Genomic DNA, 24,183 nt, shown 5'->3' on the forward strand with positions numbered 1-24,183 from the left:
CAATGGCCCTTTATCACTCCCATCACTCCTGTGTCCCAATGGCCCTTTATCACTCCCATCACTCCTGTGTTCCAATGGTCTTTTATCACTCCCATCACTCCTGGGTTCCAATGGCCCTTTATCACTCCCATCACTCCTGGGTTCCAATGGCACGATGTGTTTACTGATACAAGTTTAAGTTTAAAAGACTAATTAATGGTTAGAAAACTTTTTTGTAATTATGTTACAGCCAGAAATGGCCTCGTTTTCCATGAAATCAGATTTTGAAAGGTAGTGTTTAGACAGACAGACAGACAGATAACATAAAATCACCCCTCCAACTACAAGACTTTTAACCTTCTGAGTGCCAGAGGGATGCATCCAAATAATACTCCAGTAAATCTCTTTATTTCCATAGGAAGCTGAGCGGATGACTTTATTTACAAACACAGCGTTTTCCTGACTTATACATCTTTGCTTTCTCTTTGTTTTTTTATCCACTAAATTATTTACTTTTTTGAATCAATTTTATGTTTAAGAAAAAGCTTAGAAAGCGGAAATAATTTTAAAGTCATTTCAGACGCTACATTAACAGCCTTGGGCTCGATGAATATCTCTCTTCTCCTTCCATCCGAAACAATAATGTTTAATGCGAAGCCCTTTGGGGTATCTGTTTTTTGGGGTCCTCTCTGCTTCCATATTGGCGGTTTCTGGAAGGGGATTTATCCAGCTTAGGTTATCGTTCCTGTACCAATAACTTGCTTTATCCTCTACAATATGCTGTTTAGGCAACGCGCGTTCTCCATCGTTGGGAAGGAAGGCGCTGATTCGTTGTTTCTCCGATCAGAATGTTTCTAGAATTTCTTTTCATTTGTGAGCATCCTGTATCTGATAGGATTCACAAAAAATTCTGGGTCAGATCCAGCATTTGTTAAGATCACTAAGCTTAGCACATTAACAGCGTTAGAAACATAATTCCCGCTACTGATAAATGTCCAAATTTCCAGCAAAATAATTATTTTTGCCCCGAATATAATTTTGCAGGGAATGCTAAATTGCCATGTGACGCAGAAGCTGGCGCTGATACGTTGTAGCCATAGAACCGGAAAAAACATACATTAAATATTTCTGTGTTGATTTTATTGTGAGTAAACCTTGTAAGGAATGAATAATAATCACAGAATTACATGTTAGAATGTACCGGTAATTAACATTTCGACTCGTTTTTGGACGCCAGGGGATTACCTACCTCAGCCTGGGGCAGGAGATCCTCCTGATCTGATGGAAAGTCTGGAAGGGGCATTCGAAAGCTCCGCTTACCCTTCAGCCAAAACGTCTTTTGTTGTCCTTTTCCCTAAAACAACCAAATTAAGACTTAACCCCTTAATGACAAAGCCCATACATGTACGGGCTCAAAATGCATTCTTTTCAATGGGTTTAGGGACCGCCCATTGTCCTTAAGGGGTTAATTCTCTGCATTTACTGAACGCGTGACGTATATTGAGTATATTGTGTGTGAGGACCAATAGGAAAGGTGGGCCCGTGACTTCTGGCATCCCCCCTCTCCTGACCACTTTTGAAATTCTGTACCAAAAGTCACATATTTCGAAAATATTTTTTTTTTATTATTAATAATTGGTGATTTTTCCCCATCGGACAGCGGTAAAGCGTACCTTAATTTGTATATTTCCTCTTTCCCTTAAATCGTATCCCCCGATCTCTTTTAAGGCTGTAGCAGTCGATTCCGAAACGTGAATCCGCAAAGCTGCGGGAGAATAAAAATAAAGATTTGAGCGGCGCGTAGAGATCCCCACGTGTTACTCTGCGTTCGTATGTTACACGCGTGGGAGGAATCAGGGTTTACCTACGTAGACTGTTGCTCTCCATCCGGGATGCGGTGTTAACGGTGTCACCAAACAGACAGTACCTGGGCATTGTGACTCCCACCACTCCAGCCACCACCGGACCTGCGTTTACAGAGAGATCAGTCCGTTAATTACTCAGTTAATTAGTTAGTCAAAGTTGATACTTTTTATTGGGCCAACAGAGAACAAAATGTAACGTTTTATAAACTATCGGGACCTCAGAGGTCTCTTCCTCAGATGAAAATAATAATACAAATAATTAGAGATACACAGGAAGAAATCATGGAAACACATTGTGTATAATGTCTAGCTTTTCATGCAATATGTAACCCTTTAAATGCTAGAGGAACATATTGAAGGATTTAGGAATTAAAGCCCTAGCTGAGAACTTGATGCTGAAAGGGGCTTTATTCACTAAAGGTGTTGGTAGAAAAGTTTGCGCTTGTATTTCGCTGGCGTTATATTACGAAGGGCCCAAATCACTGACTAATCTATACATCATGCAGGGTCAGCTAAAAGGCGACCTCTGGTTGGCTGATGCATCGCTATTATTAGTGGAATTGCTGGGCTTCATGAACTTGGTCACCCGAGGAACAAAATCATTCGTTTTTTCCAAACTAAAATTGATGCGAGTGAATGATGCGAGTGAATGGCGCTCGTACCGGTGTTGAGCCCGATGCGCAGCTTCAGCTTCTCGGCCGGCATGTGCCTGATTTTAAAGGACAGCATGGAGCTGAGAAGGTGCAGAGACATGGTGGCGATCTGCTCCACGTGTTGATTCCCGTTGCGTATCGGAAGTCCGCTGGCGACCATGTAAGCGTCTCCGATTGTTTCCACCTATAGAAAAATAAAGAAATAGTTTGCGTTATGCTGCTGGCCTCTTCTGTTTTGGCTGCTAATGTGACGTATTTTATAATTACTGCGGGAGTTCAGAGAGAAGAAGGGGATCTGAGCCATAATTACCCCACCGTTCAAAGGTTTGGGGTCACTTAGAAATGTCCTTGGTTTTTGAACGCAAATAACATTTTCCCTATTAAAATAACATGAAATGGATCCGAAATCCAGCGCAGACGGATCACTCCCATCACTCCTGGGTTCCAATGGCCCTTTATCACTCCCATCACTCCTGTGTTCCAATGGCCCTTTATCACTCCCATCACTCCTGTGTTCCAGTGGCCCTTTATCACTCCCATCACTCCAGTGTTCCAGTGGCCCTTTATCACTCCCATCGCTCCTGGGTTCCAGTGGCCCTTTATCACTCCCATCACTCCTGTGTTTCAACGGCCCTTTATCACTCCCATCACTCCTGTGTTCCAATGGCCCTTTATCACTCCCATCACTCCTGTGTTCCAATGGCCCTTTATCACTCCCATCACTCCTGGGTTCCAATGGCCCTTTATCACTCCCATCACTCCTGTGTTCCAATGGCCCTTTATCACTCCCATCACTCCTGTGTTCCAGTGGCCCTTTATCACTCCCATCACTCCCGTGTTCCAGTGGCCCTTTATCACTCCCATCGCTCCTGGGTTCCAGTGGCCCTTTATCACTCCCATCACTCCTGTGTTCCAATGGCCCTTTATCACTCCCATCACTCCTGTGTTCCAATGGCCCTTTATCACTCCCATCACTCCTGTGTTCCAATGGCCCTTTATCACTCCCATCACTCCTGTGTTCCAATGGCCCTTTATCACTCCCATCACTCCTGTGTTACAATCTCTTGTGAGTCTTTTAGTCGGAGTAGAGTTGGTCATGGACCGGGGCAGCCATATTATAAATTAAACAACTTTCTATTAAATACTAATTTTCTCTGTACTGGATTAATTGTATCTTGTCATTTATTTAATGATTAAATTATATTTTATATTTAATTAGCGCGAGGTCCTGATTATTTCTAAGCGTTCGTGGCCATTGTTCGGTTAACGCTTTCAGACAGTTTCCTAAATACAGTTTTGAAATCAGCTCGATGCATGTCGATCCGTACCTTGTACACATCATACGCCTTGATGATCTCATCGAACAGACTGTACAGGTCGTTCAGTAAATCCACCACCTGCAGCGGAGTACAGGAGGAGCACAGGGTGGTGAACCCCACGATGTCAGAGAAGAAGATCGTCACCGAACTGAAGCTCTCGGGTTCCACCGACTTCCCAGACATCAGCTGCTCTGCAATGAAACTGAACGCGGGCCGGAAGGGCCGATTATTCTTTTTGAACTGTTCCCTCCGTACGCAAAACGATTATTTATTACACATAAAATTTCCTTTTTAAATCGGAATATCGAGGTCCCTTTAAATTGGCAAAATATCTCACATTATAAAATAAAAATCACAGTAAAAAGAAAGTTTTTAAACTTCTGTTTCATTCCCCCCCCCCCCTAAAAAAAACAATTATAATAATTTTGCTCCATGCAATTATAACACTTTTAACACAATTAAAGGCTTCATTTTTTTTGGCGCGGGGCACGTCAATGAAATATGCAACGACTCCGCGTCCCTATTGTGTCCATCAGGATCGGTAAAATGTTCTGAGAACAGAAACACCTCCGTGACAAGATGTCTAACGAGGGACGAGTGTAATTATACTGATTAGAAGCGCTGTGAAAATTGACACGTTCTAAATGTGTCTAGAATGTCAGTTTTTTATATGGAATGTTGAAAATGTTCTCACAACGACATCTAGCGGTGATCTCTCAATAAGTTCACGCTTTTCCACCCGCTTCATCTACAAGGAACGTCTACAAGAAGTTCTGAAGATGAAGGTAACGCGGTGCTGGAATGTTCCATCTAGATAGAAGGTCGGAGGTTTTGGGGATACGGATGGGGGGGGCCGCTAGGAGTAAAATAAAACTATTTTTCACGCCTGGTAATGTAGGAAGGACCCCCGCCTCACCTCGGCAACATTGTGGATAATAATTTGTCCGTCTTCTTCTTCTCCGCCACCAGTTGGGCCGTTCTGTCTTCCACCACCTCCTCCAAGTGGTTGGCATACTTCTCCAGTTTGTTTACCATGTTATCCAGGATGCTCACGTGTCTGCAGGGAAAAAGGTTTAAAAAAAATGACTTTACATCCGATGGTTTGGACATTTATGGGGATGACAGTCGGCGCAGGACATGTTGAGTTTCCCCATCCACCCGTTGAGGTCCCATGCACCCAAATGTCTGATGATGAAGGCTACATGGGAACCGCTAACTGGGTTACAGCCAAACACTCTGATGCCCTTCAATCGCCCTCATTACCCATATCCAAAGAAAAGTAGCACTTTGTATCCAGTTGAAGCTCCAGTGTTCCGGCCGCCATTTGCATCACATGGGTCACCGTATTCATGTCATGTGACATAACACTGTCATTACGACACATGGCTTTTCGGTAATAAATCGAGTCATCAGTGACTTCAGCGAGAGGGAACGGCTGATGCCCATCCCCCGAATTTGTGACGAAAATGTGATGTTTCAACATTTAAACCCAACTTTGACAAAATGAACCCTGTTTGAGATACTCCATTAAAAGATATTTGCTTTCATATGCAGTTTTCTCAACTCGCAAGAGACAACGTCTTTTAACACAAGAAACCTGAATAAACATTTAACGGCGTCCAATTTTCTTGAATGGGACCAAAAAATGTAACCAAAAATTAAAAATATGAAAATTTTGTGTATATAAACTATTAGCCCATTTATCTTATAAATATATAAATATTTACATTTTTTGGATTAAGTTCTCACTCTATGACATCACAATATACCCCCCCATTTTCCTTTTGGCTGACCAGCGAGAAATCCCAAAACTGGCTCCACCCACATATAGTGATGCAATAATCACAGATCCTGAGTGTGTCCGTAGCACTCTTTCTTCTAGAACCGGCATTGATGATGGAATTCCCCAGCAGACCCTCTCGAGTCACCGGTCACGGGTCCACCGGTAGATAGAACATTGCCCGGCGGCGCAGAACATCACCTACCCTTCAGGACTGGCACGTCGAAGACTCCTCTTGATGGACGTGAATGGCGGCCGACGTTCAGGGTTCTCATCCCAACACATTTTCAACATGGAGATAATCCTTTCGTTGCATTTCTCCGCTGAGAGAGAAGGTCTCAGAGGGACGCTCGGACCGGGGATCTTGATTTTTTTGATGATTTCTACAATAGAAAAGTTCTGTTTCTTAGAAAATATTTTAAAAAAACCCTCAGCCAACCATTTGAAGTCCCATCGGGCGAAACATTTCAGCCCAGCTCCGCACGTCATCCATTTACTCTGCAGATTACCCGTTTTTTTGGTGACATCGAAGTCCCAAATACCTTCTGGGTCCAGAGCGAGTTCCTGAAACGGCCCGTCATCATGATTATTAATCAGTTCTCTCATAATTATAGCAAAACTGTAAACGTCTCCTTTCTGAGTGCCCTGGAAAGGAAAAATCCCCAAACGCAGCAGCTCTGGAGCCGTCCAAAAGAGTTCTGTCGGGAGAAATAAAATGTAAAAAAATATATACATTTTTTTTTTTATTTATTAAATTTGAAAAGTATCACAAGAAAAATAAATAAAAAAAATAAATATGAAAAGTATTTAAAATTAAAATCCCCATGTTTTTTTTAACTATTACCGGTAATTTAGGTATCACCTGAATAATTGACATTTTTAGCGGTGGTGTCCCGGAGGTCTGTCCCGTAATGGAGTTCCCATAAACCAAATCCTGTGAGTTTGACCTGCATCCGGCTGTCCACGAGGCAGTTCGTTGGCTTTAGGTTTCCGTGGGAATGAAGGGGGCTGTTGTGGAGGAAGGCCATGCCCTGAACAAGGCAACGAGGGGTGAAAAGGGGAAAAAAATGTCATAAAAAAGCAATTCTGGTGCAAATTGCTGACCGTTTTATTGGTTTCCATGGTAACTGCTGCACATTTAGAATTTAGCGCTAAAATGATCTAGAATCGCTACATTCGGACGGGGAGGGAACTCACATTTACAATGTCGTAGGAGAAGGACAGCTTGAATATCCAATCCAGTTCGATGTCATTATTCTGCAAAACATCCTGGAAAATTTGTCGTTATTCACCTAATGACTTTGTAACAAATTTAAAATTTCCCAAAAAACATTCCTATTCCTATGTATTTCTCTGAAATTAAAGTTTTTCAAGTTTGTTTTTTAACTCACAGCAAAGCTCTTTATGAGAGAGCGGCTTTAGGAGGGGTGGGGCTAGATATACATGGGGCGTGGCTAGCTATACAAGGGGTGTGGTTACCAACGTGAGCAGCGGGGCGAACTACAGACAAAGGAGTGCAACATATTTATTACGTTTTTATTTATTAAAGGAATAATAGAAAATACCCTCTGTTACCCCCCCCCCAATTGCGCTGTATTTGGGAGCCGCCATCTTGCTGCCCCGTCACAGGGTATAAATCGCCCCCTCACCCTGAGATATCTGTGATAATAGCGTTACGGAGGGACCTGCGCGGATGAAAACAATCTCTAGCGCTAGAGGCTCATGCGCCGTCCGCTAAACCAACGTGGGGTGAGAACAGGAAGCGGCTTCTAACTTCCTGCTCGGGCTGACGGGAGAGAAGAGGAAGCGGCTTACAACTTCCTGCTTGGGCTGACCAATGGGATCCCGACGCCGCCTGCACTGAAGGATCATGGGAAATGGAGGAGCATTTGGAAGAAATATAAACTTTCCCCCTACCTTTTTTTACTTTTATTTTTTAAATCCATGCAATTATTTTTTTTAAATGTTTTGTATTAAAATAATAAATTCGTCCCCCTCTAGGAAGCTGAGATCAATGGGAAAAGGTAGCAAAAATTGGACAAAAAATGAAGTTTCCTAAACCCGATGTTTATATAGATTGAAGAATTTTTAAAAAAAGGACCTTTAAATAAATAAATAAATGTTTATATAAATATTTAGTTAAAAATAAATGCAAATACCTTAAGGCTTCCTTTCTTGCAGTATTGGGTAACGGCGCACACATGGGGGGGCTCAGTGCAGACCCCGAAGAACGTCACCAGATTTTCATGCTTTATCTCCCGCATCTGAAACCAGATTTTGAATAATTCTGCCGGTTTTATGCCGTTTGTGAATTATCGTGAATTCCTAAACCCGCCTGCTGGACGAAAGACCTCGTCCTGCCATACATAGTGGGCTCAGGAATTTATTTAGGGGCCGCTGCTGTATGCGCCAGAGCGTGTGAAGACCCCCCTGCAGGTATTTGTGCAGCAGTTGGAGAAGGTAATATAATATGGGAGGTTGGTAGATAAGCGGAACAGCCTCCCAGCAGAGATGGTAGAGGGTAATACAGTGAGGGTATTAAGCATGCATGGGATAGACATACGGCTCCTGAATCTAAGACGAGACCAACGACTGATTAAGGTTTGAGTCTTTACAGCAGGAGAAACGGGCGACTAGACGAGGGCCGCCGGGGGCATAATGCTGATAAACCAAAGAAGTCACAAAGTGTTTTTTATGGATATATTGAATTACTTTTGTTTTTAATGAAATTCTGGCTTTTGTATAATAATAATGATCCCCACCCCCGGCACATGTATTGATTAATATGCTTCAGGTAAGTGAAAGAGCCGTTACCATGCGCAGTTCTTGCAGGACAGAGGCCTTCCGCACACGATATGTATCGACGTGATCGGGGAAGTATTTCAGAGAGACGCTGTTACCCTAAAAATAAATCAGAATTCCATCAGATAGAACGCGCAGAACCTCATAAAGTTCTAGAGCTGCGCGGGACGTCGTACCACATGTAGATAAATATATGGAGTCCAGCGACAACCCTACGGGTGAGATGCCCTGTCTAATGTATAGTTAAATCAGCGACCGGCCCCCTGTATAATGTATAGATAAATCAGTGATCCACCCCCTGTATAATGTATAGCTATAACAGTGGGATCCCCTGGGTGATATGCAGTGACATTTCAATTAGGAAATTGGAAATAATCTCATGCGGGAGCCCCGTACCTGGTATAAACCAATCGTCGTGTAGAAAACCTCCTTTCCCTGCTTGTCTGTAAATCCATAGCTCTGGTTACTGGAAATCATGGCGCTGGAGCCCATACTCCCCAATCGCTTGGACGCCGGGGTGCTCAGATGCGAAGCCAGGCCATTCTGTCATAAAATCACACGTCAATATTTATCAAACTTACTCAAAAGCCCCAAAGGATCGATAATAATAATAATAATACGATAGATTGGATTTATTCGGCTGTCAGAGATTCTGCATTTCGGGGAAAACAACAAATCAAAGCTTTATGCAATAACACCTTCAGCGGACTTATACACGGTGACGGCATCCGGCAGAACATCTCCAGGAGACGGACGCCTCCACAGCTTCCCAAATATGTGACATTTTATTTATAATCTTCATGTTTGGAAATTCTAAATTAATCTTTTCTCAAACATTTTTTAGTTTTTCAGTTTCACAGATTTCCATAATATTAATAAAATATACAGTGATATACCCCCCAGCGCTGTATACAGTAATATAACCCCCCAGCGCTGTATACAGTAATATAACCCCCAGCGCTGTATACAGTAATATAACCCCCCAGCGCTGTATACAGTAATAACCCCAGCACTGTATACAGTAATATAACCCCCCAGCGCTGTATACAGTGACATAACCCCCAGCGCTGTATACAGTAATATAACCCCCAGCGCTGTATACAGTGACATAACCCCCAGCGCTGTATACAGTAATATAACCCCCAGCGCTGTATACAGTAATATAACCCCCAGCACTGTATACAGTAATATAACCCCCAGCGCTGTATGCAGTAATATAACCCCCAGCGCTGTATACAGTAATATAACCCCCCAGCGCTGTATACAGTAATATAACCCCCCAGCACTGTATACAGTAATATAGCCCCAGCGCTGTATACAGTAATATAACCCCCAGCGCTGTATACAGCAATATAACCGCCAGCGCTGTATACAGTAATATAACCCCCAGCTCTGTATACAGTAATATAACCCCAGCGCTGTATACAGTAATATAACCCCCAGCGCTGTATACAGTAAAATAACCCCCAGCGCTGTATACAGTAATATAACCCCCAGCGCTGTATACAGTAATATAACCCCCTGCGCTGTATACAGTAATAACCCCCAGCGTTACCTTGTTGTTTAGGATGGTGATGTCCTCGTAGTTTATATGCCACCAGCTGTCATCTTCGAACCTCTTCCTTAGCTTGCTCTTCTGAATTAGAAGGAAGGTGACGAATAAAAGCCCCCCGACGGCAGTTATTATAAGGGTGGCTATCAAAGCCGTCATGGGGATGTCTGGAAAATAAAGGAAAGCCGGATAAATAATAATATTTACTGTCCACGGAGATCAATGAAATAACCAAGAAGCTCCCAAACTCTTCTGCAATAATACATTGGAATGTATCATTATATACTTACTCTACACTTACTCTAACGCACACTCGATTAATCGCTCACTATATCACAATTTCACTCACAACACACACACACACATACATTCAAACACACACTCTAACATATACATACACACTCATTCATTCACACTAACACACATTCACTCTGTAACCTGGAGGTTATGTTTATAGCTGCTTGCACACTATATCGGTGGGGGTCAGGGAACATCAGATTACGCAACCCCACTTTCCTCCTACCTCCGCCCGATTCAGACCCGCCATCTTAAACGATTTTGGATCAACCTGAGGGCAATTGCCCTCCTGCCCCCAGGCCAGCCTGTCTCTAGGTGCAGTCTAGAGCCCTTATAATTTCAAAGACTTTTTGCAAAATTGCAAACTGTGAAATACGATAGCGGCATCTAAATCAATAAATAACAATTATAATAATAAATACAACGCACAGAAAGTGGTTGGTATTGGCCATCAATCTTCAATTCAGAATACCCCCCCAGGGACATTTCTCACCCCGTTACACCCCCTCGTGTGATCATAATCCATCCTACATATTAAATGATTTAATCGCCAGGCAGTGGATTCCACAAATTAACTGCCCTTGCTGTAAAAATATTTCCTAGTGACAAATGTCCAAAAAAACATCAGAAGCCGATCATAATTTATTTTCGGTCCTTAACCCAGAGCATAATCTCAAAGTATTAATACTCACTGCTCAGCCCCATTTTGCACAACTCGTTAGCGAATCCGCAGCTCGGTCTGTCCTTAGGGCGAGTGTTACCTGGCCAGCTAATGAGGGAGAACGCAGCTGTGGGGCTGAACGAGAACAACGGTGGATTAAGGCAGCAAAAATCTTTTTACTTATGTAATTTTGTGTCAATGTCCATGAAAGAATGTATCATTTTTTATGGTATAGTTACATGCAAGCCTGGAACATGTAAAAGAGATACCGTAAAGCGTTGAACACTGTCTGGGAATTTTAGAATGTCTTTAAATGTTACCGTTCCGTCAAGCTTTACTCATACCACCCCAAAATATTTTACATTACGTGTCTGCCTTTTATTTTCAGAATAATTCCCAGTTTTCTCCATTTTTTTAATTTTTGTGAGAAGTGTTAATTCACCGGTCAATGAGTGGACACTGCAGAAGCCCAGTTTCAAACCATATATATAGAAACTTTACTAGCGTTAATTGCTCAGCCCCAATCAGACACAATAATAAAAGGCCCGGGAGAAGTTGAGTGTCTGTGTATATGTGTATGTGAGCATGGATGTCCATGTATGAGTGTATGTGAGCATGGATGTCCATGTATGAGTGTATGTGAGCATGGATGTCCATGTATGAGTGTATGTGAGCATGGATGTCCATGTATGAGTGTATGTGAGCATGAATGTCCATGTATGAGTGTATGTGAGCATGAATGTCCATGTATGAGTGTATGTGAGCATGAATGTCTAGGTATGAGTGTATGTGAGCATGGATGTCCATGTATGAGTGTATGTGAGCATGGATGTCCATGTATGAGTGTATGTGAGCATGGATGTCCATGTATGAGTGTATGTGAGCATGAATGTCCATGTATGAGTGTATGTGAGCATGAATGTCCATGTATGAGTGTATGTGAGCATGGATGTCCATGTATGAGTGTATGTGAGCATGGATGTCTAGGTATGAGTGTATGTGAGCATGGATGTCCATGTATGAGTGTATGTGAGCATGAATGTCCATGTATGAGTGTATGTGAGCATGAATGTCCATGTATGAGTGTATGTGAGCATGAATGTCCATGTATGAGTGTATGTGAGCATGGATGTCCATGTATGAGTGTATGTGAGCATGGATGTCTATGTATGAATGTTGCAAGCTGTTTGGGGCAAAGATGGCACAGGTAGAGTGTTTGGGGGGATGATGGCACTGATACGCCGCTTGGGGGAAAGGTGGCACTCACAAGCTGTTTGGGGGCAAAGGTAGCACTGTGGGACATATTGCTCGGTGAAGTTGGGGGGCCATGGGGCAATTTTCGCACAGAGCCCCTGTGGTTTCTAGTTCCGCCCTTGGGGGAGAGATAACTTAATGTAGAGGAATAATCATGCGGAGAACAGGAAGGGAAGACGGCTGTTCCCATGGTAAACATTTAAGGGGGTTTCTACTACATAAATATTACTTATTTTAATATATAAACAATTTTACATAGTTTTTTTAATGTAGAAATGCATAAAATATATATTTTAGGTAAAGTAGTTGATGAGTAATTGTATACGTCCTGTCACTCGCACTCTCACCGATATACAATAAAGTGCATGAATTACAATGTTACAAATTAGATTTCTTTTGAATGTAAGGAATGCAAATCCTCTTCACCGCATTCCTTGCGAATGAATCAGGAACGCCAAGTGATAAGGAGCGGTAGTTATCGTTATATCCAGCAGCCAGGGCCCTTCTCTCCGCCCGAACCCCTTTGCTGTTATACCAGGGATCGGACGGCGCATTATGCCATCGTACAGCGCTACGGAATATGATAGCACCGTATAAATAATCATCATATTGGGAAATAAAGGATCTCAGTACCTGATTGTTCTCCTGTAACTGTCGTATAGCAGAACGGGAACAAATCCGGAGGAGTTCTGCAGATCGTACACCGCATAATCAATAAATCTCTCTCCATTTTCATTAATACTCAGAGGACCCGTGATTCCTGAAGAACAAGATCATCCATGTAATTAAACCCAGAAACCCAGAACCTGCCAGCAGATCGGCCCCATCCGGCCCCCGTCTAGTCGCCCGTTTTTTACCGCTGTAAAGACTTAAACCTTAATCAGTTGTTGGTCTCGTCTTAGATTCAGGAGCCGTATGTCTATCCCATGTATGTTTAAATCCTCTCACTGTATTACCCTCTACCACCTCTGCTGGGAGGCTGTTCCACTTATCTATCCCAAATCGAGGTTCACCCTGGGTCCTAAATGCCTTTTCCACCAGCGCTCAGCCATATACATTCTGTATTTAGAATGAAGACATCGGAAAATCCTACTCACCGAATATCTGAGTGTCGTTATAGACCTTGAGGCTTTCTACCAGAGCTCTCCCGTCATTGATATCTTTGCCTTGTTTTATCAGCTGATTCAGCCCCAAAGCATACAGTAGGATGGCGTCGTACAGATACGCAGAATAGGGACTGACCTACGAAGGGTTAAAAAAATAATAATAGGAGTTCTCGACACGTTTCTATTACCAAAATGCTTTGGAAAAAGCCCCCCCCCCCCCGAAAATATAAGGAAACAGAGCGGATACATTTCTTAGACACCATTGCTATTGGGCATCGGAAAATTTGATGCAATACTTTGATATTTAATTATTATTAGAAAATATTAACTGAAAATGTAAAAAATAAATCCATAAATTAGGTTTGTGAATCATATCTGCATATTTAAAAAATAATTAACATTTTTTTGAAAAAATAAATAATAATTGTAAAAAATTGTAAAAAAAATAAATAAATAAAAGTGCCGTCTAGCAGATGTTACGCAAGTGGTTAGGGGGAAAGTTCGGCTTTTTCGCCCACTTCAACGGTAACGCCGGCGGGAGCAGCGACAACCGTGAAAGTGGGCAGAAACGTTGTGCCACGTTGCAAAAACTCAGATGGGGCAAGAAGGTTTATCCATAAAAGTGTCCCTGGGGCAAAAAAAGCTTTTTGGGGGCACTTTCAGATATCAACTGAAAAAAATCTAAATTTCCCCAGTAATCAGGTGCAACACCCAGCGTTCTGGGGCAAACCATTGGGGTAGAAACCCACTCAGAAAAACATATTTACCTTCAATTAATTTTTAAAAAATATACATATTTGGAGATTTGCCCCGCGCCTCCCCCCTTCCTCAAGAAACTGAGATCCTTCCTGTTTTTTTTATAGATTGATAATCTACTCATTGAGTCTCACTCACTATTTCCTTTAATATCTCTTTTTTCTCTGTACAAAAAGTTATTTGTGTCGTTCGAATGACTTCACGCTCTGCGTGTCGGAATTCTGAGGGACAGTTTGCCCCGCCGCACAGAATTAATGGCTTTTTGGGAAAATCTGCTACATTTGCCCCTACTAAAGTTTTTTTTTTTTTTGTTTTTTTTTTACAAATGATCAGAAGAAATATACAGATCAGACAAGACACCTGATCTTCAGACGCGATCTCACTGTAAAAGGGGGGTCCCTTCAGCCTTTCGTAGACCTCCTTCATAAAAGATAGATTGTTATAAGGGGAGTTTACTGCGATCATAAACACGGACTCGTACGCCTTCAGGATATCGGTCTTTTTCTCAGCCTTCAAAGCTTCTTTCCAAAAGGTTTCCTGCAAATAAACAATACGCAAGCCGTTCAATTTAATCCGAAATGTAAAAAAAGTCCATTAAAATCCCCCGAGTCCCGCACCAGTTCTAAGACAAGCTGTAAAGATTCTAGAAACTTTATTAAATCAAGCGGAAAGTTAGAGGTCAGGCACCTGCTGGAAATAAGTCAGAATATCAGCGAAGACATTGTATCTTAACTCTTACAATCACAGCGGAGGATACTGCTTTTCATTTAACCCTTTAAGGGCAATACTCACCAGAAATCCGCTGACCTCAAACTGCTGCAACATGATAAATACGTATTTGCCATCGGTCAGTCCCTGCCGCTCGGCTTCTAAGAGAATCAGCCTGGCGTCCACCGAGCTCGTGATTAAAATAATAACTTCAGGAGAGAAAGAGAAAATAAGTGAGCGAAATTTCACCGCTTTCCCTTGAGCTGTCGGGAGCACAGTCCAAAAAAAAAAAAAAATTACTGCAAAAAGTGTGAATTTTACTTTCTAATTTGAAGAAATTATTTAAAAAGCAATAAAATTATTATTATTTTATTATTATTCTTATTTTATTATTATTATTATTATTATTATTATTTTTATTATTATTTTATTATTATTATTATTTTATTATTATTATTATTATTATTATTTTTATTATTATTTTATTATTATTATTATTTTTTTATGTTTGTGACAAAATCCTAAATGTGTCGGAATAAATACAAAGAGTGACCTCGTCCGTAACTCCGTGTCTTCAGCTACCACCCGCAATTGGGCTTTCATCTAGGAATCATAATGCTGGGGACCATAATGGGTTAATAAATCAATATTCTCAGAAGCAGGGTGACTAAAAAAGGCACGTTTCATTAAATTGAATTCACGGTTTAGTGTTTCATACACCCAAAAACGAGAACGGCGGATATCAGAGGAGAAACGTTCTCCTTCCAATCACTATTCCTACCTCGGGCGAGAGAGGCCACCAGTCGCAGGTTGTCCCGTAGACTTTCTGATCTGCCGGGGTCGTATTTTATCTTCGCGGTGATAGTAAAGTTCCCGACCAGCTCGTTTTCCAGAGATAGCCACAGCTCGTCGATTTTTTCCCAGGTCGATCCTACCCTGGCTCCTCCGAACAAGGCGACGTAGCTCCATCCGAAATACTCCAAGGTCTTCTTCAGAGCCTCGGAGGCGCGTTGGAGAGGAGACACCATTTTGACGTAGGTGTCATACACAAATGTGTTATCGAGCTTCGGCGTCTGGCTGACGAAGCCGAACATTGGTACGTTCCAGGACGAGACCAGCAACCCGGTCACCTAGAAGGAGGACACGCGATGATGGAAGATAGGTTAAGAAGGTCAAGAGTTTGGTGGACAAGAGTTTGAGGCGTAAGCGTTACATTAACAGTCATAGAGGCTATGGCACAAAACGGGCAAAACTGGTTAGGGTTCTCAACAAACAATAAAGACCAAGAAGGCAATGAAATATCTTAAAGTGAAGGACCCATGGATGAATAAGGAAAGGAACGTGTCTTCCTACCTCGGCAGCTTCTGGACATGTGGGTCCCACCAGGGCAGAGATTTGGTGAGTCTGATACTGGTTTATGAAGACATCGAGAGACCTTTTGGCGTTGCAGCCGCAGTCCGCGTAGATGAACTCCAACGTGTAGTTCCCCAAAAGCATATGGGCCGGATCGCTGCCTATTTTCTCAATGGCCAACTGAACGGCGGAGCCGAGGCGCTGGGCACTGAACGGGTAAGAAAAGTTCCACGGAGCTTGAAATCCCACAAGTATCCTGGAAGACGCGTTCGCTCCTTCGGTGTCATTCGCACTTGCGATGACTTGAGGTTCCTCACTGGAAACCCGAACGTAAACTAAGCAAGCAAAAAAACACACGGGGAGACGTCCGAGAGGGAGGGCTGAGCGCGTCGGATAACGAGTGCCGGTCATTTCACGTCCATGAAGTGAGCGTCGGATGCTCTGCCTGGGAAAACTCTTCTCGGTGAGACCTACTTATACATGTTGCCTTTAATTCCCGAGCGTCTTCTGCATGTCTCCCATCAACCGGCCCTAATTAGCAGAATTCTACACTCTCCACTTCTTTTTTTTCTGTACCATGTAACCCTTTCGTCACCAAGCCAACAAAAACACAAACTCTGCTGTAAAAGTACAAAACCGACGGACATTCGGAGGCATTAAAAAAATAAATCATTTTTTACTCTGCAAATTTCTCCTTGAAATTGTAACAAAAAATGGTTTTATGGAATTTTTTATTTGTATTTAAAATACGGGATGACCCCGGTATGGAACCTGTCCCTAAAATGAACTGTTGTCACCCTGCTCTCACCGCCAGGCTGTGAAACGCGCAGGCTGAAGCATTTCTAACCCGACGCTGCGGTCAAAAGCCATCAAATAGGTATATGCAAATGAGGCAACCCATGGGACTATGGGTAATGCATCAAAACGTGACATACTTTGTGTCTTTGCATGTTTTAGACAAGCCTAATCTCACAAATGGATTTTATTTTGCTAAAGTGTTTCAAGGTGCGTCTTATCGCTTCAGCTAAAAGTTGTTTCTGTTTCTTTTTTTAATCTCACATTCACTAAAAATAGGAAACATTTCTCTAAATACTAATCATTTACATATTAGTTAATATTGATGTCATACAAATGATTGAATGAATATCGTCTGATATTATATCACCAACACAGCCTGTAGCATCAATGTGCGTTATTATTTATTGATTTATATAGCGCCATCGTATTCCGCAGCGATGTACAACATGTGTTATTATTTATTTATTAATATAGCGCCATCATATTCCGCAGCGCTGTACAACATGTGTTATTATTTATTAATTTATATAGCGCCATCATATTCTGCAGCGCTGTACAAAGTGTTTTATTATTATTTATTGATTTATATAGCGCCACCATATTCCGCAGTGCTGTAAAACATGTGTTATTATTTATTTATTAATATAGCGCCATCATATTCCGCAGTGCTGTACAACATGTGTTATTATTTATTTATTAATATAGCGCCATCATATTCCGCAGCGCTGTACAACGTGTGTTATTATTTATTTATTAATATAGCGCCATCATATTCCGCAGCGCTGTACAACGTGTGTTATTATTATTTATTGATTTATATAGCGTCATCATATTCCGCAGTGCTGTACAATGGGTAAACAGGGCCCTGCCCAAAGGAGCTTACAATCTGGAAATTAGTGAAAAATACCGTTAGCTTTTGTTTGGTGGGCATACTTCGTAAATATGTTGTCGAGGGCAGCCAAGTAACTCAAGAGGTTTAAATGATACAATTTACTTACAGCGTCGATGAACTATTTACAACGTTTCTGCCACAAAACCCCTGATCCGCCGAGCGCAGGGAATGGAATAAGAGCAAAAAATCGATGGAAAAAAATAGAAATCACAATTCAACTGGTTCTCCGCGCTTTAGTCTGTGTGTCCATACGGCATCATTACATGAATTCGTTAATTAGCATGTTCATTAATTTTGTGTCCTGAATAATTACTTGACAAAAGAGGAGTAAAGTCAATGGGGAGGAATAATAATGCATATATATACATACATGTAGATGGGCCATAGGGAAGTCCAATACAGGCAGATCTTCTGGGGTATCAGGGCAGATCACAGCTTCAGTCCTTCCCACTCATTCCACTGGTTGCCATGGTGATTGCACCAAACCCCTGAAACTCACTTCTACCAAAGCTACATGGAGGGAACTTAAACATGCGCGGGATAGATATACGGGTTTGAGTCGTTACAGCAGGAGAAACGGGCGACTAGACCGGGGCCGGATGGGGCCGATCTGCCGTGGGGGGGGTTCTGGGTTTCTACGTGTAGGTTGCTGATTATAGGAATCTAATGTGCATCACATAACACTCGTACACACACACTTATATAATACGGCGCTGGCAGTAATTGCCCCTCGTCGGCAGGGAACTCGCAGAGATTACCCAGATACCCCACGAGCCGGTAACAAGCTGGGAATCCTCCGAGAATTCATCCACAAGGCCAGCATTTATATATATATTTATATCTATACATCATTTCAACGTATATATTAAATCGGAAGTGTGCTCGTCTGCGTGGTGGCATTGACAGGGTTAACGTATCGATCAGGAGACCGCGGTGGCCGCGGAGAAGCAGCCCGTGGCCGGCGGCTCCTGTCCCGTCGGGTTTATTTCCAGGTATATTATTGACAGACAGAACACGTGCCGCCGATCGATCGATCAGAACGCCCTTTAACCCTTCCCGGCTCGCAGCAATCGGCGGAGCTAATCAGACGATGCCCTCGGAATACTCGCCCGCTTATCACTCAATGAGTCCAAACTCTGAACCCACTAAAAAGAAACGGCCGATTTCCCCGCTTTCTCCGACGACGAAACGCCAAGGTCCGCCACGCCGGCTTCCTTCTAATCGCGCTTTTATCTCCTGATTGCCTAAAAGCCGGGCTCAGGTTCAAGAGCAAAGGGCGAGCTGGCCTGCGAGATCCCGGCACGGGGGCCGATCGGTTCCAGAACCCGTTAAAAGTTCTAACGGGGGGCCGTTGGGGGCCGTTCTAGTTCTGACCTTTTGAATGTAGGGACTGTAAGAAGCACGTCGGGAATCAATAAAAAGTCATCATTATGCTTCACGCTGTTTATTCTATAAACTCGCTTTATGCCAGCGTCTCGGCTCGGAGTTGCCCTAGACCTGTCCCAGGTCCCATCCGCGCTCCGCCGCTGACCCCCGCGGCCGCCGTCTACCGTGCTGAGCGCCGGGATATGATGTCACATCCCGGATCGCAGAGTAAGTTCGCTATTATTATTATTCATTCATTTACATAACGCCGTCATATTCCGTAGCGCTGTACAATGGGTAGACAGGACATAACAGGTAGTATATAACATAACAATTTGACTTAAAGAAACAAGAGGTAAGGCGGGCCCTGCGCACAGGAGCTGACACTCTATGGAGGCTCTGCCGAGAGACACAGTGAATACCCCACTGCTTCCTGCTGTTTCTATACACATTATCGGGGCTTTTAGGGCTGTAGAACCCTGCGATCCCCTCATACCCAGCAAACATTCTGACCTCCAAGAAAAGAGGGGCATCAGGGGAGGAGTGAGGGGTATCAGGGGAGGAAAGGAGGGCACTGGCGAGGAAAGAGGGAGACAGGGGAGGAAAGAGGGACACAGAGGAGGAAAGGAGGGCACAGGGGTTTGGGACTCAAATAGGGATTGGTCAAATTAAAGCAGTGACACTTAGCAGGTATGGGGCAGACGGGCTGTGAGAGTTACAGGCTGGGATACAATAAGGAGAAAAAGAATCAGTCCATGCAGGGCCGGCCCTATAATGGGGCAGACTGGGGCAATTGCCCCAGGCGGCACTTTAGAAGGGGCGGCACTTTGCCGCCCCAAGCGCTTTTTTTTTTTTTTTTTTTTTGAAGCGGAGGAGAGAGAGAGGGGCACCGAGTGGTTTTCGCTTACCCGCTCGGCGCCCCTCTCTCTCTCTCTCCTCTGCGGTGAGTCTCCCTGTTCGGTCTCGGTGCCGGCTTGTAAAGCAGAGCGCCCGGAAGTGACGTCAATTTCCGGCGCTCAGCATTACAAGCCGGCACCGTGGCAGAGCAGGGAGACTCGCCGCAGGACTGTTTAAAGGTAAGTACCGGGGGGGGATCGTAGATTATGGCGTCGGCGAAGTTTAAAATGCCGCCCCCCCCCGGCGTCGGCGGGGGGGGCGGCGTTAAGTCTTCGGCCGGCCCTGAGTCCATGGAATCTCTTAGAAGCTTCCGTAACCAATCCGTCAACCAGAAGCCATCAAACTCATACACGGGAATCGGCTGCTAGCTATACACCCCACATACTGCAGGGGGCAGCACCGTACATGCACCGATCGATGGGGTTCAGGCCGGACGCAGCTCCATCACTACAGTGGCCTTTCTGGGCTTCCTCTACTATATTATCCACTGATCAGATATCATTAAATCAGAGCAGAATTACGAAGGCAAATAAAATGCCCCCCATCCTGGCCTCGCAATCGCCTGCATTTTATTAACAAAACCGCTTGGTTTCGGGATAAATGACTGAATTTCTTATTTATATCCAAACGCCCCGGTGCTGGGTTTTTTAGTTGCTGCGTGAGTGAGTATATATATATACGGACCCCAGCTCCGAGTGCTCGTTCTGTTATATATATACGGTATATAGTATGTATATAACACTGCCCCTGGCACTCAGGAGGAAGAATTAACCCATCGACTCCCAACATTTCCCAAATCGCTCTGATCTGGAGAAATCCGAAGTCGTATTTAGAATGTAGCGCGCGGTTTCGTCACCCAGCCTTGATCGCTGCACCTTTGGAATCGGCATTCACCCTCCCCGGGGGTATCTCTCTATCTACAAGAAAAACCATAAACCCATCGGATTCTGGAAAATCGCTCTTAACCCCTTGCGCGCCGCCTAAGCCGATCGGCCTGCCGTCGTGCGGCACGCGGGGCTTTGACTTTAAAGCGCTGTAAAGGGACAGTCCAAGGTAGATGGCTCGTTGTCAAACAATTGCGCAAGCATCTTGCATTTAACCTTTTATTAGACGGGCTCTAGCCACAGGGACAGCCTGCTCGCGGTATTTAAACAGGGACTTTTCTACCTTTGAACTCAGAGCAGGTAAGGTTCAAAGATTACGCCGTGAGTGCAATGTAAGCCGTTTATTAGAGTACTACGGGGCACGATTCTTGAGCAGTCTCTTCGCAGCTCGCTCCGTGGATATAAGAGCGTCTGAGTGTCTCTGCCTCTCTTGGTTATTGCATCGAGAAGCTGGTGCGGGGAGAGAGGTAAGAGATCTAACTGTACGGCCATCTCCGCCGAGGCGCTGGGCAGGGAGGTCTGGGGCAAAATACTCTGAAACTGTTTAATCTGCGCATCTCTCCAAATATCATCATTCTCATGCGCAGCCTGGGGCGAGGTCTGTTGGCTCTCACATCGCTCTGCCAGAGAACATTCTGATTCAGCTCTGTGTTTTCCAGGTAAAGTCAGGATTCATTCAGCAACGAGAACAGAGAGGAGGGGGGAGAGAGGGTGTCAGAGTGTGAAGGGGAGAGAGAAAGAGCGTCAGAGTGTGAAGGGGACAGAGAGTGTCAGAGTGTGAAGGGGAGAGAGAGTCAGAGTGTGAAGGGGAGAGAGAAGGTGTCAGAGTGTGAAGGGGAGAGAGAAAGAGCGTCAGAGTGTGAAGGGGACAGAGAGTGTCAGAGTGTGAAGGGGAGAGAGAGTCAGAGTGTGAAGGGGAGAGAGTGTCAGAGTGTGAAGGGGAGAGAGTGTCAGAGTGTGAAGGGGAGAGAGTGTCAGAGTGTGGAGGGGAGAGAGAGTCAGCGTGTGAAGGGGGGAGAGTGTCAGAGTGTGGAGGGGAGAGAGAGAGTGTCAAAGAGTGAAGGGGAGAGAGAGAGCATCAGAGTGTGAAGGGGAGAGAGGGAGCGTCAGAGTGTGAAGGGGAGAGAGAGAGAGCGTCAGAGTGTGAAGGGGACAGAAAGAGAGCGTCAGAGTGTGAAGGGGACAGAGAGTGTCAGAGTGTGGAGGGGAGAGAGAGTGTGTCAGAGTGTGAAGGGGAGAGAGAGAGCGTCAGAGTGTGAAGGGGAAAGAGAGTGTTAGTGTGTGTAGGGGAGAGAGAATGTCAGAGTGAGCAGGAGGAGAGACATTGTTAGAGTGTACAAGGAGAGAGATAATGTCAGAGTGCACAGGGGTGGAAGAGAGAGAATGTCACGATGTGCGGACAGGAATGTCAAAGTGTGCGGGAAAGGGAGACTTTTAGAGAGCGCAGAGGGAATAGAGAATGTGCGAACATGTGAGAAAATCTCAGAGTGTTCGTGGAAATATCAGAGTGTTCGTGGGAGATATAAGAGTGTTCGTGGGAGATATAAGAGTGTTCGTGGGAGATATCAGAGTGTTCGTGGGATATATCAGAGTGTTCGTGGGAGATATCAGAGTGTTCGTGGGAGATTGAGAAAGGGAGAAACAGACAGGAGCGGAGTGCAGATGGCTGAAATCGCACAGAATTCTCTGGATTATTATTATCTTTTATTTATATCGCGCCAACAGTGTACGCAGCGCTTAATACAATCCATAAATTCAAGGGGTCTGACAAGACGAGAATTGACAGACTAAGACAAACCGATACTGGAGAGACTCGGCTCGCAAGCTTACAATCTAGAGGATGAATATATAACGCATTCCAGATAATGTTTACTCTTCAGAAATATATTTATTTATTTATGGCAAACAATGTGCTGATTTGGGAGCTCTGATGACGTCTCGAAGGGGAAACGTTAACAAGCAATACAAGTAATTACTGCGGGGCCCCCATAAAAACACCCACCCTGGGTATATAAGGAGGAAAAACGAGATGCTACATGTGCCGGTGAAACTACGAAGCGCTGGGGTGTCTACACTGCGCAAAGTGAGAATGGGGGGAAGGAGGGGAGCACAAATTCTAAGCAACCAATGGGAGGTGGGCTCTCTGAACTGCTTGCCTCTCATTGGCTGCATACAGCGTTCTCATGACCCCCGCATAGCCTATTTACGAACAAGTAACACCCCATCCCCCCATCCCTATGTCACACACATAAATAACAGGAAACCGTGACAACAGTAACGACCTGAATTGGGTTGAATTGCAACTTTTTTTTTTCAGTAACAATGTGCGTAAAAATGTCAAACAAACCGTCATAGTTATCTGACATCATCACGTGACATCATCACACCGGGAGGTCTTAATACACAGGTCGCTAATATTACATCCCCTTGTACCTTTTATCCGACCCGAGCATGCGGGGCGTGCGCGGCTAAACCGGACGCACGCTGTATATTTAGAAATACAAACGCATTCAGAAATAACAGATTACCATGGATACGGCCGCACTAAGGTAACACTGCCGAAGGTCACCGCGCCGATCGCCTCCTTCAGGTAGCTCGCAAGCTATTGGTTGCTCCGCGGACGCCACCAAGTCATTCTCAAAGGTCCAGCAAATCTCTTGGGTATAGGAGAGGGGGCTGCGTAGAAATCTGCTATAACCGCAAATAAATCCCAGAAAGAAATACAATTTAAAAAATTTACATAAAATGTAGCACAATGTACAGCTGGAATCTTTAGACTGTACTGGATCCTTTCTGTTCTCAAGGCTCTCATTATTTTACATTCATCCGCATTAAGCTGGTGGCAGCTGCAGTTTCATGTTGATAAATGTAAGGTAACGCACTTGGGACATAAAAATACATAAAGTGATACGACAGGAGGGACTTTATTTCAAAAGAGTAGAAAAGTTACAAGAGACCGAAATCTAACGCTAGAGGGTCAGAGGCTGAGATGGAACAGAAGGAAGTTTTACTTTACTGAGAGGGGGGTAGATATGTGGAACAGCCTCCCAGCAGAAGCGGTAGAGGGTAATACAGTGAGGGTATTAAACATGCATGGGATAGACATACGGCTCAGGAATCTAAGACGAGACCAACGACTGATTAAGGTTTGAGTCGTTACAGCAGGAGAAACGGGCGACTAGACGGGGGCCGAATGGGGCCAAATAACAGGGTCAGAGGCTCCTGATAAATACATTCATGTAACGTTCAGGGTGTTCCCGGT

At 44.0% G+C, this 24,183-nt stretch overlaps 1 protein-coding gene across 1 annotated transcript; it reads right to left on the minus strand.

The window, feature by feature from the left end:
- Window positions 1-1,186: 1,186 nt before the first annotated feature.
- LOC128468329 (guanylate cyclase 2G-like) lies at window positions 1,187-16,496 on the minus strand. Its single transcript, XM_053450018.1, has 21 exons — window positions 16,086-16,496; window positions 15,514-15,862; window positions 14,832-14,941; window positions 14,385-14,561; window positions 13,260-13,404; window positions 12,796-12,922; window positions 10,940-11,043; window positions 9,954-10,117; window positions 8,795-8,941; window positions 8,411-8,497; window positions 7,756-7,860; window positions 6,794-6,865; window positions 6,459-6,627; window positions 6,139-6,294; window positions 5,802-5,979; window positions 4,733-4,873; window positions 3,826-4,018; window positions 2,507-2,681; window positions 1,848-1,946; window positions 1,653-1,744; window positions 1,187-1,333 (listed from the first exon to the last, which is right to left on the minus strand). The coding sequence occupies exons 1-21, from the start codon at window positions 16,494-16,496 to the stop codon at window positions 1,187-1,189; spliced, it is 3,348 nt and encodes a 1,115-aa protein (XP_053305993.1).
- Between the last annotated feature and the right edge of the window lie 7,687 nt (window positions 16,497-24,183).

This window comes from Spea bombifrons, chromosome 11 (assembly GCF_027358695.1).
Source record: "Spea bombifrons isolate aSpeBom1 chromosome 11, aSpeBom1.2.pri, whole genome shotgun sequence".
Classification (NCBI taxonomy): Eukaryota; Metazoa; Chordata; class Amphibia; order Anura; family Pelobatidae; genus Spea; species Spea bombifrons.